This window comes from Myxine glutinosa, chromosome 8, assembly GCF_964187855.1.
Source record: "Myxine glutinosa chromosome 8, kmMyxGlut1.1, whole genome shotgun sequence".
Lineage (NCBI taxonomy): Eukaryota > Metazoa > Chordata > Myxini > Myxiniformes > Myxinidae > Myxine > Myxine glutinosa.
Window position 1 is genome coordinate 150,598,110 of NC_136268.1, and position 17,811 is coordinate 150,615,920.

The window sequence follows — 17,811 nt, forward strand, 5'->3', positions numbered from 1 at the left end:
CAGGTCGATCTGCATAGGTAGGTGTCTGGCTGTCGTGATGGGGAACCTCACCTGTAATAAGTTCTGTGTAGCCGTATGTCGGAATAAGTGCGTATTTGTGTCCCCGCCACGAGGGGGCGGGGCATGCTAATTAGTACAAGGATTATGGGTAAAATTCCCTTGTGTGTCGTTCCCTCTGTGAGCATCCCAGTGTCCCTTATGGCAATACATCCCATAGACATTAGATAGGCCCATTAGCGCACCACACATTAAATAATTCCTCCGCCGCCACAAAGACTTTGGAAGAGCCAACAGACAGCAGCCACGCAGTACGCCACCATGGGCGACAAACATCGTGCCAGGCAGGCTGGGAGCCATGCCCAGGAGAACGTGCGATTGGTCGGGGAAGGGGCAAAAAGCTTCCCCGTGATTGGGGAGTAAGAAAGGTAAAGGAGCGGCACACTGATTGGCCACCGACCGTTGACACCTCGGCCAATCAGTGCGGAAGGTGCGAACATTCGGCCAATCAGTGCAGAAGGCGCAAAACGACTACTTAGAAGCAGTTCGCTGATTGAAGGACAAGCGCCGGTGACGTCAGAAGGCGGGAAAGACCACCAATAAACGAGGCACTGGTTGGGAGAGAGAAAGGGCTGACGTCACCGCGAGTGACAAAACGACTCGCTCGCCGGCATTTTGTTCTCTTCCCTCGCGCTCTTCCGTCTCGTCTCTTCCCTCTCTTCTCTTCCCTTAGCCTCTTGCTCCTGACTGTCCCTTCGCGTTGGGCTTTCTCTTGCTTCGGACCTGGTGGAGGAACGAGCAGTTCGGAAGACGGTGGAGAGAAGGAACGCCGTCGATTCTCTTCCTTGCATTGGTGTGCGAACGACGAACGACGAGTGAGGCTTGCGTTGCGAGTGCTGACGAGCGGGTGCGCCGAGGGCCGCTCGGTGCCAAAGACGAGGCAGTTCGCGCCAACTGGAGCTGTATCGGACAACGCGCTCAAGCCAGACGATCCCTCACACTGCCAGAGGGAGATAAGCTTGCATTCACAAACACACGATGAGACATTTATTTTATTAATTCTCCCTTTGTCTCGTATTTGAAATCTGTGTGGGGACGTCCCAATTTAGAATTAGTTTCGTCCGTCGCGTCCATTGTTCTCGGTTCCATAAAATAAACACGTTCTTTTTGTACATAAATCTCGTTGTGGTTGATTTATTAATTGATTTCAGGTTGAAGACGCCTGCGGCCGTGAAGGTAAGCGGCATTGTTCATTCCGGCTCGTGTATGAACCGCCATCAATTGGGATAAACCCCTCCGAGTAAGGCAGGGATACGGTGTACCGATTCTAAACCGGGGTATACCCCGGGATCATTCATCCCAGCAAGCTGGTACTCAATTTGCCGACCTCGGAAGGATGATAGGCCGAGTCAACCCCCCTGGTATTAATTCAGCGATCGACCGGGATTCGAACTCAGGATCCTAGGATCCCAAGCCGGCACCCTAACCGCTAAGCCAACACCAGGCTTTTATATATATACACAAAGAATTAAGTTAAGCACCCCCCCCGTTTTTTTACAACCTCGCACATTACAAGTTTGTTGTCGTCAAAACAGTGTAATATACCCATGATATTGCTATATTTTCTGGAGAAGTGATATTATGGTCACATAAAAACATAACAATCATGCCGTTTTCAATATTTTATTCTGAATAATTTAAGGTGAAAATTTTTGGGAATTTTAGGCATATTTTCACCTCAATTTAAGTATGGAGCTATAGGTCCATCACGGACAGTGTGGATGACGTTTATGTTTTCTAACGTACAGTCATTGTTCTGAGAAGACCTCTAGCGATCTTTGCGTCAATAACGTGTGTAGGACCCACGTGATCGGATCACTGACTCAACCAATCACTTTTTTTCACTTTGATCACTCAATTTCATCAATGGATAATTGCTAATGTCATACCAATCATTATTTGATCTCACATACCTTAGAATATATGCCAATGTATACATATACACAAATAATATATATTAGGGGGTGCTTACCTTAATTCGTTGTGTAGGGGTGGTTAACTTAATTCTTTGTGTATATATATATAAACATAGAGGAAGGTATATATATATATACACACACATTTATATATATATATATATAAAACTGTGAGAAATAGTAGAAACTCCACAGTACGAGCAGGGCGTCTCATTTGTATTAAATAAATAATCGGGAGATTAAATAAGACGCGGACGTAGCTTCAGGACCGTCGATCTTTAATTCTCGACAAGTTTTCGACCAACAAAGGTCTTCTTCTTAGTCGTCCCCAAGTTCAGCCCCAAGTTCAGACAGAAGCCAAGCAGTTCAATCTTGGTTTCATCAGACCACAGAATGTTGTTCCTCACAGTCTCAGAGTCCTTCAGGTGCTTTTTTTGCAAACTCCAAGCGGGCTTTTATGTGTCTTTCACTGAGGAGAGGCTTCCGTCTGGCCACTCTGCCATAAAGCCCAGATCGGTGGAGTGTTGCAGTGATGGTTGTCCTTCTGGAAGTTTCTCCCATCTCCACACAGGATGTCTGGAGCTCAGCCAGAGTGACCATCGGGTTCTTGGTCACCTCTATTACCAAGGCCCTTCTCCACCGATTGCTCAGTTTGGCCGGGCGGCCAGCTCTAGGAAGAGTCCTGGTTGTTCCAAGCTTCTTCCATTGAGGTCAATGGAAGAAGCTTGGAAGACTGTGCTCTTGGGAACCTTCAATGCAGCAGAATTTTTTTTTTGTCAGCTTCCCCAGATCTGTGCCTCGACACAATCCTGTCTCTGAGCTCTGCAGGCGGTTCCTTCGACCTCATGGCTTGGTTTTTGCTCTGATATGCATTGTCAGCTGTGAGACCTTATATAGACAGGTGTGTGCCTTTCCAAATCATGTCCAATCAATTTAATTTACCACAGGTGGACTAAAATCAAGGTGTAGAAACATCTCAAAGATGATCAAGAGATATGGGAGGCACCTGAGCTAAATTTCAAGTGTCATAGCAAAGGGTATGAATACTTATGTCGATGTGATATTTCAGTTTTTTCTTTTTAATAAATTTGCAAAACTTTCTAAAATCCTGTTTTCTCTTTGTCATTATGGGGTATTGAGTGTCGATTGATGAGGTTAAAAATGAATTTAAACGATTTCAGCATAAGGCTGCAACATAACAAAATGTGAAAAAAGTGAAGGGGTCTGAATACTTTCTGAATGCACTGTATATGCAAAGCAATATCAAGGAAAATAAAGCCATTTTGGTATTTTATTGTACTCTATTGGCATTGACAAAAACCCCACGAAACAATCGAGTCGAGATGACACACCAAATTAGTCTTTCATTTCTACGTTCTTAACTACAAGCGTATTTAAAATGACATTGCATCAACAAAACAAAAACACTTCAGATGGAGAAATGTACATGGTTCAACGATTGCCGTCCTTATGGAATAGCACATTGCAGCATAAACAATATTTATAAACCGACGATACATTAACCGGGTCTCAAAACGTCACATGTGCATGTTGCAAACACAGAGGTTTGTAAACGTTATACTATGTACACATATTAACCCCTAATCATCAAACTTCCAGACTTATTAGGAACGGACGGGAATGTGCAAATGTATTTAAATAAACATAGAGGAAGGTATTTTGGGGTTCATCACATCTGAAGCATACATATTGGTCCGTGCACACGTCGTACGACGAAAACGACGTAGCGCGGAATTTTTTTTTTACAATGCGTTCGGAATTCCAAGTAGGGAAACGCTAAACATCCAAGTGGAGGGATGCCGAGCAACATTGCTTTGCAAGTCGTCATTTCTTACAATTACTCGTGTGGAACAAGCTCGACCGTTTGATCTGGGGACAGGTTTGAAGTTTCCTTTCCAAATAGACGACCTTGCGGACCTACTTTATGGACGAAGCTTTATACAGAGAAAAATACACCACGATTTAAGGTGTCATTTGGCATTTGCACCTGAGGGTTGGGGAATTCGGTGCAAGCACAAGTGTCTTGCCTCAAATGTCACAGGAATATTTGAATATTTAGCACATCCACAGTTATTCTTGTCTCCGATGTGAAGGTCAGTCAGGTGTGTCAGGCATAGCTGCAAACTCGAGGTTAACGCTGTGGAGCAAGACTGGAAAAGTTGGCGGCAACAGCTTGGGTCCCTCAGTGAAGCTCCCAAGCTTCTGGGGCATTGTCGGGAGAGTCAAAGCTTGAAATAGGTTTCAGGTGTGCAGTGATCCTCTTTCTGGATTTCTTCTCTTAAACCCAAGCGCCAATCTTATCATCAAATTTCAAGTTCCTTTGAAGACGTTTTTATTTTCCTTGTAGAACGAAATGCACCTGGGGCAAGTGACGCACCTGGCTTCATCAAGTCATCCAAACAAATCCATTAAAACAAAAGTTTCAATCAAACAAATGATAAAATGAAAGCTGGTATCATGTGACCACAAGTTCGTTTTGGGAAAGCGAAATGGCAAGTATGCTGGAAGGCACTTCACTGAGCAAGGCCAAACCCTAAGGCCCAGAGGCGCTCATCCGAGCAGGTCCTGCAGGTCACTGCTGGCTGAGACAGGCGTCGTGCTATTTGATCGGGAAATAGGGTTGGGCTGCGTTGGAGGATTTCCGAGGAAAGGGTTCCCCTGTCCCAAAGCTTGATTGGCAGCGGGAATAAATGCTTGACTCCACGTTCCACCTTGCATTGGTGCAGGTGTATGCGGCTGTGCCAGTTGGTTCAAGGTCACTTTGGCCTTTTGAGGTCCAAAGAGATTGTCCAGCGGCATCATATTTGAGGGTTTCGGGGGACCACCTGACACTGGCCCGTATCCTACAGGATTGCCGACCATAATCTGGGGCGGCATTCCAGCCGGCATTGGGAGAACACCATTGAAAGAGAGTGGTGCAAAGCCATTACCGGTGGACAGAGCGGGAGTTGCGAATCGTGTTCCTGTACTGGGAGTTCCAATTGCACTGTTCACTCTACAAGATCCACTGGAAAATGTTCCTGGAGCACTGAGCCCACCTGGGGTAAGTGATGCACCTGGCTTCATAAAGTCATCCAACAGATTTGCTGCAAGGTTTTTCGGCTGTGGGATGGGTAGGGGGACAGCTTTCATTAAACAAATCCATGATAAGCAAATTACGTTTCAATAAACAGGGAAGACAAAATGAAAGCTCGTATCATTGATACTGCAACATTCCAAGATGTAAATGCAAGCACGAAATCCAAGAAAGATTAAAAACAAGGAAATTCAGAATTGCTCAAGTGCTTCTTGCCACCTAAATGATTGATGCGGCCTGTGCTAGGACCAAACAAGGAGGAGTACCATTTCTCAGTTGATCAACGTGAGCTTAAAACCCCACCTTGTGGACAGGACATTAAAGCAGACGTCCTCTTGCCTGTCAATGTTAACATCCAGAGGATAACAAGATAAAACAGGTCATTAAAAGTTCCATTTGGAATTGCTGTGGCCTACTCTTTTTCCACCTCTTGTTACCTTAAAAGACAGCAGGCACAAAAGTGTATCAACCATCTTGCTGCTGCTGCAGGCGGTATAATATCCTATTTTAATTGACTAGGCCTAGGTATAATCGATGCGGAAACCAAAGCCTTCAATATCAAATTGGAATCCCTCACGATGAAGCTGAGTCTATAGGCCTATCAGTTTGCCATAGCCGACACATTGGTGGTCTCCTCTCTGTCTTCTACTACCTCCTTCCTGGTCTTGTACCCTCTGCTCTTTCTGAGCTTTGTACCGCCCACGCCCTAGGCTCCTGCAGCATGCACGTGCCACACCAGCAATCTCCTTTTAGTGAAACTCCCAAATTCCAGGGTCATTGCTAACCTCCACTCATTTCTTCCTCTTCTTCTTCCGCTTCCCCTCCCGCCCCCCCGCCCCCCCCCCCGCCCCACACAACCCCCCCTCTTGCGGAATCAACTTCCACACTCTTCAATCTCATTTTATCATCCAGGTCTTAAAGACAGCTGTTCACCACCATCTCAAATTGCCCAACATCTGCAACAATTATCTTCTCCATACCCGTTAAACCAAGTTGTTGCCCTCACCCAATCTCGCCCCCCTTCCCCCACACAGGGGGGCACCAGCAACACTTTGGCTTCAAGGGGATTTAAATGAAGTCCTTTGCCCTTATTCCTCTCTGCACCTTGCCCCAAAAAATTAAATAAATGAAATAAAATGCACTTCCACCGAGAAAAGAAAACATGTAAAAACAATTTTCTATCAAAATAATCTTTTACTTTCACCCCCTTCTCTTCAATTCCCCATCCCCACACCTTCTCTTAATTGGGGCCCAATTTTAATGCACACAAGGGGAGGGGGTCGTAAATGGCAAAAAGAAAGAACAGTGAAGACTCAAGAGGATTGGGGGCAGGGGGGAGAGGGTGGGGTTATTCATCGTGATGTGTTGGTGGTGTTGGCTTAGCAATTAGGGTGCCGGCTTGGGATCCTAGGATCCTGGGTTCGAATCCCGGGCGATCGCTGAATTAACGCCAGGGGGGTTGACTCAGCCTGTCATCCTTCCGAGGTCGGCAAATTGAGTACCAGCTTGCTGGGATGAATGATCACGGTGTGTACCCCGATTTAGAATAGGTACACCGTATCCCTGCGCATCGTAGGAGCGTGACCAAGGGTTGGCGTCAGGAAGGGCATCCGGCCATAAAAAACATTGCCTCAAACAAGGAACCATGATTGTCATGTGGCCCACAAGGCTAACCCCCGCTGTAGCGGGAAAAATGGCCTTAAAACGATCATTCATTCATTCATTCCACATCCGGTGAGTCGGCTGGCCGGCATTACAGCAGTTTTAGAAGTCATCACCGCACATTTAACCACCAACGATTCTTTTCCAACGTTCTCTTGTCTGTTTTGCATTTTCTCCAAAATGGCGGTCTACCAGCGAATGCCATGGCATAACTATCCATTGAGGAGACCAGCTGCTCTTTTCTGCAAACAGAGTCTGTCTGGGGCACGGAGCTCCGAGCAAACCTCCCAATGTATGGACCTCGACCTCAGCTGATCTCCTGGTTTTCCAGTTTCCTCGCTGGGCAATCTTATCTCCACGTGCATTGATAGTCAACAACAACAACAACAACAACATGCATTTTAAGGCCATTTTCACTGCTAGAGCGGGGGTTAGCCTTGCGGTCCCCATGACAATCTTCTCCATCTTGCCCTATTTTCTGCATCTCTCCTTGTTAACCCCCTTGCCCGCATTTCTTCTTCCACCATCTTTAGCCAAGTCTTTCCCGGTCTTCCCCGTCCTCTACTTCCTTCTCCATTCATTTCCATCACTCTTCTCAACCAGTCACTTTCATCCTTCCACAACACATGACCAAACCATCTCAACCTGTTTCTCTTCACAGCATCCATCACAGGCTCTATTCCCATCATCTTTCGCAATTCATCATTTGTCTTCCTCTCTCTCAACGATACTCCGCACATCCACCGAACCATTCGCATTTCCACCCTTTCCAGCCTTTGTTGCTGCTCTACGTTCATTACCCATGTCTCGCTCCCATAAATCATAACACTTCTCACACATGCAGCATACACCTTTCCCTTCAGCTTCAACGACACTCCCCTCATCATCAGCAGGCCACTCAGTTCCCGTTGATAGTCGATGGTGCCATATCCGCATGACCTCCGTCACATTCATTTCAGTGTCCCTTAAGGTTGTGTCATCTTTCCCTCGCTTCTCCTTTTCATCAACGACCACCTCACAGCTACTAACACAACCCTGCATATCCCTTTGCTGATGACTCTACCGTCGACTCCTCCACCAGTTATAAATCCCAGTACACCTCCCTTGTTAACAAATGCCTCTCAACTGTTGCCTCCATCAGTCATGATTTCAATTTCATCCTCCAATAGGGCTCTGGCAATCTTGTCTTCTTCAATCAGTCCAAGACTCAAACCTTTCTAATGTCCCACAGGATTAACACAGCCACCCCTCCTCTTCTCATGCCGAGCACTTGAGTCCAGGTCTATTATATGAGTCTATTTCGTCTATTAATATGCACGGTTTCCCCATCTCCAGCTATCTCTCCTAGCAGCCTCACATCATCCATATCGCCAAATCAGCCTCCAGGAAACTTGTTTTCCTCTTCAGAGCTCACAGGTACTTCAACTTATATTAGCTTCTCACATTCTATAAATCAGACCGGTGATGGAATGCTGCTCTCATGTCTGAGGTGGCGCTCCTTCGCCAGTCATCGGTATTCTAGATCGCATCAAAGCCGATGATGTCCAACTGATTAACGATCTTACATTGTCAAGCCATCTCCAACCTTCGGCCCATCGTTGAGCAGTTTCTTTCCTGTGCCTCTTCTACCACAGTCAGTGCTCTGCTGAACCCTCTTTCTGTCCCTCCTCCAGTTTGTAACACTCATCTAGCGTCTACTCATCACCCTATCCGCATTACCCTCCCTTCCTTCTGTACCAATCGCCATGCCTCCTCTTCCTCTTTGGAATAGCCTGTGTGTTTCTAGCCTCTATCAACTTACAACAATTCAAGTCATGAAACAATAGTCTAGATCTCATTTAATTATTACATTTCCCCATCTTCTTTCTTTGCTTTTTCACCTAGGAGGATCCTCTTGGTTTTGGCCTTCCTCTGTGATGTTCAAAACATAAAAACACTTTGATGGAAAATATCCCACAAGAGCTTCTGGATGTTGGCCAAGTAAATTCCGTGTCTTAAAAGGTACTCGCCTTCAATGTTTACCCTATAATATGTAAAGACAAGCAACGGGTACAAATTCCTCAACTTCACGAGCAAGAAAGTTATACTAAATATATAAAGCAAAATCTGACAAGCGATCTTGATACAAGCCACGGAAATGGTATGCGTGATAATGTGTTTCAATGTAATAAACCATGGGTCGTGTACCTGAGGTATGGAAATGGCATGTGCTTTGCTTTGTGGCAAAAGATGCTTCTGGCTGCGCAACATCTGTGCTTGCTCTTGCTGTTTCGCAAGTTTCTGCTTTTCATCCAGAGTTAGAGAAACCTGCGGCTGTGGGAAAGGAGCCGAAGGTCAGCACAACTATGCCGAAGGTCAGCACAACTATTCTCGATATGCATACTGTGTGTTCAAGAAGTTTCAAGACAAAGTATTGAGAACATTTAGCATGGAATCTAAAAGATACCCGAGACATTCGAATTCCGAGTCTTTATTTCTTCAGAACGGTGCACTGAAGGAACCAGAATCTCCTGCTGGAAATAGCATACCGGAAATCCCAACAAGATGAACCGAAGCAAAAGCAAGTTAACCTATGATGAAACCAAAGGGAAAATGGTGCTGCTACAAACACGACTTGCACCAAAGTTGATCTATTACTGAGTCTCATCAAGATTAACAGGCTTTGAGATGAATCTCTAATAATTTTGTCCTTGTCAAATAACCCAACCTCTCCACCAAAATTCGTCCGAATCCGTCCACAACTTTTTGAGATATCGTGTTCACAGACGGGTGAAAACACATCCACCCTTGGTAGTGGAGGTAACTAGAACGCATATGAAAAAGCAAAGCCCGTCCGCATCTGCTTTGTTTTCAGGCTTCTTTCTTCAGCATGCAAAACATGATGAAAACAGATTTTTTTTAAAATACGAAAAACAAAATTGAAGATTTTAGGTGACCTTGACCTTAAAAGCAGTAGGCTTCGGTGACCCAATATGCAAACGCTGCTCAAATTTCAAGTCGATCGGATGAAAATTGATATATGCACCCTTGACCTTAGACTTTTTGATCTAACAAAAAAAACAAAAAACAATCGGCTTTGCTTTTGATTGGTGAACCAATTCAGTGACTCAATAAACAAATTTTTTAATTTCAGGTCAATTCGATGAAAATGAACGATTTTATGTGATGCTGACCTTTGACCTTTTGATCAAATTGTAATTTATCTCCTCCATATTCACAAAATAAAGTCTTGTTGAAAACTTCATGACAAAAACTCAAATGGTGAAAAAGTTACGGCCCGGACAGTAACACAGAAGTGATTGCAAAACGCCGTCTCCCGCTGCGCCGGAGACGAGCTACTAGAACGGCACGCGTAGAGCGCATAGTCTCGCCTCACACTTTCATTCTGAACAAAAATTCCATCGTTAAGTGAACATACTACCATAATGGCCTACTGCTTTTATGTGGGCCATATCGTGGTATATTAATATGAAAATACGCATTGCGTAGAGTGAGAGCTTCGTCGACAATGGTCAGTCGATCGAGTACGCAGCCCTCACAAACATCTGTAGGCCTAGGCCTAGCTACGCTAGGTTGTTTTATCTTGGGCTTAGAATTATAAATGAAGTCGGTGTAGCTGGCGGAAAACTGAAGTCGGTGTAGATGGCGGAAAACTGAAATCGGTGTACCTGGCTTAAATGAAGTCGGTGTAGCTGGCGGAAAACTGAAGCCGGTGTAGCTGGCGGAAAACTGAAGCCGGTGTAGCTGGTGGAAAAAAGAAGTCGGTGTAGCTGGCGTAAATGATGAGCGGTTTCGAATTCAAAATCCGTTCTGTACAGTACTGTATTGTAATTTATTGATTTTAATCACCAGGTGAAAATAATTTATCGGTCGCGCTGGACCAAAGCAAGATCAAGTGAGCAAGATGGCTGATCATGGAAGGGACAAGATGGCGGATCATGGAAGGGACATTTGAAATGACAACATGAAATTTTGTTCCCAAGGGAATGGGGAAATGACAGTGAAATTTTGAATGGATTTACATATACATGCAATTGCCATAGAGGTTCGCTTACGAAGCTCTCTATTAAAAATCTTAAGATATATGAACCACCTCATGAGGTACCACCAGCTACACTACCTTAGTCACTACACCCAGCAAATTAAAACACAGCAAGGCCAAGAGATGAAGTAAACATTAAAAACAATACCTATTATTATAATTAAATAAAAACTCAACATCAGAGAATGTGGGATTCTCGTGTATATAAAACGTTTGACGTCACCGGAAATAGATATATCACCATACTGCGAATACAAGATGGCGGATCATGGAAGGGACATTTGAAATGACAACATGAAATTTTGTTCCCAAGGGAATGGGGAATGACAGTGAAATTTTGAATGGATTTACATATACCGTAAAATTCGGACTATTAGCCGCAACTTTTTCCCTCAACTTCGACCTCTGCGGATAAAATAACGATGCGGCTTGTTTATGGAATTTTCCGATGTTGCGGGTTTTCCTGATGACGCGTTCAGGCCAAATCAAGTTGTTGTCGTCAGTCTCCAGTCTATGTTTAGATTCACATTAGGTTTCAAAACTGGTTTTGACTCTTTGTGAATTCAAAACTCACTGTAAAAGTGTGCTCGTGATAACTGTTTACGGTTTTTTCCTCCAAATTTACACACGGCCTTTACACACACGAAACATTCAGTTAATCGCCCTTGCGCAGGCAACTTCCATCAGGCCGAAAACACGACGCAATGCTTACGATGCAGCTTTCAAATTGAAGGCGATCGAACTGGCTATTGAAAAGGGAAACCGAGCTGCTGCCTATGAACTTGGAGTGAATGAATCCATGATCAGACGTTGGAGAAAGCAGAGGGGCAAACTTTCTCGCTGCAAAAAGTCAACAAAGGCTTTCAGAGGTAGGAAATGCCGATGGCCCGAACTGGAAGACGAACTTGAAGACGAACTTGAAGACTGGGTTAACACACAGAGAGTGGATGGTCAGGGTGTTTCTGCTGTTCAGATTAGATTCAAAGCAAGATCGATCGCTGCAGAAAAGAAAATAGAAGAATTTCAGGACGGGCAGTCATGGTGTTTCAGATTTATGAAACGCAAAGGTCTTTCTGTCAGAGCATGAACGACTCTCTGTCAACAACTCCCTCCTGACTTTGAAGAAAAAAATCGCAAAGTTTCGGAACTACACGCAGGAGAAAATAGCAGAGAACTTCATTGCTCCTGCTCCGCAGGACATAATTAATATGGATGAGGTCCCTCTGACCTTTGACCTACCTCTCAATCGGACTGTAAACAAAAAAGGCGAATCATCCATCTGTTTAAAAACAACTGGTCACGAGAAAACAAATTTTACTTGCGTCCTGAGCTGCACGGCATCTGGAGAAAAACTTCCACCAATGGTCATATTTAAACACGTTACGTTGCTAAAGGAGAAGTTTCCAAAAGGAATCGTTATTAAAGTGAACAAGAAAGGGTGGATGAATGAAACGCTAATGAAGACATGGCTCACTGAGTGCTACGGCAAGCGACCGGGAGGGTTCTTCCACCGAAACAAGGCCATGTTGGTTTTGGACAGCATGAGGGCCCACATTACTGATACCATAAAAGAAGCAATCAGATCGACTAACTCCATCCCAGCAGTGATCCCAGGTGGCACGACCAAATATCTTCAACCTCTTGATATCAGTGTTAATCGTGCTTTCAAAGTAGCACTGTGTGTCGAATGGGAAACATGGATGACCAGTGGCGAAAAATCTTTCATCAAAACTGGACGTATGCGACGAGCAAGCTTCGCGGAGGTCTGTCAATGGATTTTGACAGCGTGGGGAAAAGTAAAACAATCTACGATCGTCAACAGCTTTCGCAAAGTTGAACTCTTGTATGTAGCAGACGACAGAGAAGCCACCAGCTCCAGCCAGCAAGACTCTGATTCATCCGACAGTGAAAAAGAGGCCGGGGTCAGCGATGCAGCCATAGCAGAAGAAGCTGTGCTTCTGTTGTTCAACTCCGACACTGAAGACGAAGCTTTCAGTGGCTTCAGTGGAAATGATGACAACGACGAATAAATGTGACTACCGGTATTTTTTGATTGTGTGTATTATTGTGTATCTTTGGTGTAGCTGTATTTTTATTTTTGTGTTGCTTTGTCACTGAATTTGTGCTTTGCGCGCGTCTGACAAGTTTCTGTGGCTGTCGAGTTTCTCACTTTTTGTGGTTAATAAACGGTTGCGGCTTGTGTGTGTTTAAATTCCAGATTTTTTTTAAAATTTAGGGGATGCGGCTTATATAACGATGCGCTCAATGGTCCGAAATTTACGGTACATGCAATTGCCATAGAGTTTCGCTTACGAAGCTCTCTATTACCTGTATCGTGCATGTATCCCATTAAGTCACATAGTTCCTTGGTATGGGTTATAAACGTAATAAATTTAATTATTCACTCACACCAGTTCAGATATCACATATCAGATATCACATGTCAGATATCACATGTCAGATATCACATGTCAGATATCACATGTCAGATATCACATGTCAGATATCACGTCAGATATCACATGTCAGATATCACATGCCAGATATCACATGCCAGATATCGCATATCAGATATCACATGCCAGATATCGCATATCAGATATCACATGCCAGATATCGCATATCAGATGCCACATATCAGATGGCACATACCAGATATCACATATCAGATGTCACATATCAGATGTTACATATCAGATGTTACATATCACATATCAGATGTCACATATCAGATATCACATATCACATATCAGATATCACATATCAGATGTCATATCAGATATCAGATATCAGATATCACATATCAGATGGCACATATCAGATATCACATGCCAGATATCGCATATCAGATATCACATGCCAGATATCGCATATCAGATATCACATGCCAGATATCGCATGCCAGATATCGCATATCAGATGTCACATATCTGATGACACATATCAGATGGCACATACCAGATATCACATATCAGATGTCACATATCAGATGTTACATATCAGATGTTACATATCACATATCAGATGTCACATATCAGATATCACATATCACATATCAGATATCACATATCAGATGTCATATCAGATATCAGATATCAGATATCACATGCCAGATATCGCATATCAGATATCACATGCCAGATATCGCATATCAGATATCACATGCCAGATATCGCATGCCAGATATCGCATATCAGATGTCACATATCAGATGCCACATATCAGATGGCACATACCAGATATCACATATCAGATGTCACATATCAGATGTTACATATCAGATGTTACATATCACATATCAGATGTCACATATCAGATATCACATATCACATATCAGATATCACATATCAGATGTCATATCAGATATCAGATATCAGATATCACATGCCAGATATCGCATATCAGATATCACATGCCAGATATCGCATATCAGATATCACATGCCAGATATCGCATGCCAGATATCGCATATCAGATGTCACATATCTGATGACACATATCAGATGGCACATATCAGATGGCACATATCAGATATCACATATCAGATATCACATATCACATGTCACATATCAGATGTCACATATCATATATCAGATGTCACATATCAGATATCACATATCAGATGTCACATATCAGATATCACATACCAGATACCACATATCAGATATCACATATCAGGTATCACATATCAGATATCACATATCAGATGCCACATATCAGATATCACATATCACACACAGGCACGCATACATTGTAATAGTCTCGCATCTGGGAGAGACTAATGAACGATTTTGGAAAAAGAATTAGTTAATCATTTGTATTATACTTTCCTCAATCTTGAATAGTATAATGTCTGACAATATTTATTCCATTACAATACAATACAGTTCTGGCTTCCTACTTATTCCATTATAACACCCCAAAGTTCCAGGAGTAATGTCAATCTGCCTGCTGTCAGTTCAGGACAGGTCAGTCTCTTGGGAATGCCACTAGTAACATGTAACCCAGTGCTACCTGCCGCATGGTCGGGTTGTCGGCGACTAAACCGGCACCCTCACTGCTTCGCTAGGTGCGCATGCATTGCCGCTCAGTGGGGAGACAAATCCGATAACGACGTCCTTTGCACGATACTGTGGATTTCAAAAACTCTCAAGCATCTTTGGCATCAGGGAACCAAGACTTTTGGGGCTTTTGGTTTTGTCAAGACATGCCGATTGATTGGTGGCCAAACAGACGCAGGATAATTCTCATCTGTTCAGCGAGTGCTCCTTCTGCTCAAATAACGGACGATACACAGCACGATCATTTCCACATGTTGTATCCTCGTTACAACGCTCTGCGTGAGTGAGCGAGCTCGGTAAATTAAATGATTCAATGCGACGACGACGTTCAAAGTAAGGCTTGGTTTAAAAAAAACATAGGGGCAATACCCCTGGTGCTCACCTGGTAGAATAAACAGTATACTGCACCGACTAATGGTATTTTAAACCAATTTCTATGGTTGCTAGAAGACAGGGCAACATGTAGAATCATACCAACATAATCATAAGACTTCAAGACCAACAAAGCAAAAAAAAACCTTATTTGAGGGGCAAACCCCACCTCCCAAAACCTCATATACCTCCGAAAACCCAAATTTTTCTAATGCCTTGAACAAATATTGGTACATGACGGGTGATTAAGGTTGTGGTGAAGTTTCATCAAAATCGAGTGTGTAGTTTCTGAGAAGAAAGCAAATACCTATTTTGGGGGGAAACCCCCCCCCCCATAGACCCCCAAAGGGGCAGTTTTTGTTAATGCCGTGAACAAGCTTTGGTACATCACGGGTGATGAAGGTTGTGGTCAAATTTCATCAAAATTGAGTGTGTAGTTTCTGAGAAGAAAGCAAATACTCCCCTCTCCTCCATGGCTGCAGAAACCCTCATCCACGCCTTCATCACCTCCCGTCTGGACTACTGCAACAGCCTCCTCTATGGTTCACCCTCAATAATCACCAATCAACTCCAATACATTCAGAACTCTGCTGCCCGTCTACTCACCCATTCCCGGACCCGTGACCACATCACCCCCGTCCTTTACAAGCTTCACTGGCTCCCCATCCCCCGGAGAATCCAGTACAAAATCCTCCTCTTGACCTACAAAGCCCTCCATAACCTGGCCCCACCCTACCTGACTGACCTCTCCAGACACACTCCCACCCGCAACCTCCGCTCTGCTGGTACCAACCTCCTGACCCCCCCCCCCCCATCCCCCCCATCCGGACCAAATTCAGATCCTGGGGGGACAGGGCCTTCTCCATCGCTGCTCCCACCCTCTGGAACTCACTACCTCACACCATCAGAGACTCCTCCTCACTCACCACATTCAAAACATCACTCAAGACCCACCTGTTCAACACTGCATTCAACATTTAACCCACAGCACTTAACCCCTGACTATCTCTTCTCCTTCTCCTTCCTTTTGCTTTGATTATTTACCTATTGATTTTTGTCTTTTTGCACTTGTTTTTTGTACTCTGTCAAAGCGTCTTTGGGCTTCTTGAAAAGCGCTATATAAAATAAATGTATTATTATTATTATTATTAAATACCTATTTTGGGGGCTGAAACCTGGTCCCACTTTGACCCCGGTAAACCCCCTTAAACCCGACTTTTTTTTAATGCCGTAAACAAACCTTAGTCACAACACAACAAATATAATTTGTGCCAAATTTGGTCACAATCCCATCAGCAGTTTCGAAGAAGAAGTTTCAAGTGTTTACGGACGGACAGATGGACGGACAACGCACCATCGAATAAGCTCCCCTGAACTTCGTTCCAGGTGAGCTAAAAAAAACACCACTGCTCAAAGAAACCAAAACCGTAATTTTGCAGTTTGTGCGGAACATTGCTCATGGCGTGCTCAGTTAAGTGGAGATCATCAAGCAACACGTAGTCACAACCTGCAGGTGGAGGTGCAAGAAAAAAAGGTTACCTTGCTGGAGTGAGTGGAAACCCCGTTCTCTTTATGCTCGGAGTTTGCTTGCCGTGTGGCTTTAGCAGAAGGATCTAGGCCAAAGGTTTTGAAGATATCATCGGTCTGAGAAGAAAAGGAAGGAAAGCCACACAAAGTACACGTGCAGCATTAACAGCATTTGCTGCAGTACGTCTCGAATAAATCTTGCAGGTGAGCAAACGACATCCAAAGGAATTGCAAGAAACAAGCCACAGTACCTTATTGCTGCCACCTGCTGTCTGCTCTGCTTCACTCTGAATGCTCAACTGCGGATGTAGGTCCAAGTTCCTGGAATGCAGCAGCACAGGCATGCATCTTAATGCTATATTCACACAATCTGTGCACCTGGTCCACATATTGATACAATAAAGAGTAATGATCATTCTTGGCTTGAGTTGCATCAGTCGTTTGGACGAAAAGTAGCTTGAACCACCTTTAGAACCACCTTTAGAGGCCATTTTTTCCCCGCTGAACGAGGGTTGGCCTTTTTTGGGCTCCATGGTCCCCTTTTTGAAGCAATGTTTTATGGACGGATGCCCTTCCTGCCACAAACCCTGTTATTTGCCTTTTGTGCCACACAGGGAATTACCAGTGAACTGGTACTCAATTTGCCGACCTTGGAAGGATGACAGGCTGAGTCAAACCCCCGGTGTTAATTCAGCGATCAACCAGGATTCGAACCCAGGATCCTAGGATCCCAAACCGGCACCCTAACCGCTAAACCAACAACAGACTACGAAAAGTAGCTTCCAGCAGGTTTTTTTTTTTTTTTTGTATACAAGATCGAGACTCGCATAAGAGCTAACATTAATCACACAAAAAAAAAATCAAACAGACACATAAAACATATAATAAAGGGGGCGGTAGACAAGATGGGGAGAGAGGGGGAAGCACACAAACACAACATTTGAGAGCAGGTACATCGGGAGATCTGTGGGAGGGAGAGGGCTTGGGGGGGAGGAGGCGTGGGAAGGGGGGGAGAGGTGGGAGAAGCAAAAAACACAAGGACACTGCAAGGACTTCCAGGAAAGAAGTTGGTATTTC

The 17,811-nt window shown here is 44.1% G+C and overlaps 1 protein-coding gene across 4 annotated transcripts in view; it reads right to left on the bottom strand.

Annotated features, from left to right (window-relative positions):
* Positions 1 to 3,250: 3,250 nt before the first annotated feature.
* The window catches only part of SCYL2 (SCY1 like pseudokinase 2), an 89,134-nt gene continuing 74,573 nt past the window's right edge, over positions 3,251 to 17,811 (bottom strand). For all 4 annotated transcript variants that reach the window (XM_078783847.1, XM_068125394.2, XM_068125396.2 and 1 more), the window contains exons 15-18: positions 16,986 to 17,055; positions 16,747 to 16,851; positions 8,920 to 9,045; positions 3,251 to 5,096 (exon numbers count right to left, since the gene is read on the bottom strand). In XM_078783847.1, coding sequence (XP_078639973.1) covers positions 4,545 to 5,096; positions 8,920 to 9,045; positions 16,747 to 16,851; positions 16,986 to 17,055 — 853 coding nt within the window. In that variant the 3' untranslated portion in view covers positions 3,251 to 4,544. The remainder of the gene's footprint in view (positions 5,097 to 8,919; positions 9,046 to 16,746; positions 16,852 to 16,985; positions 17,056 to 17,811) is intronic.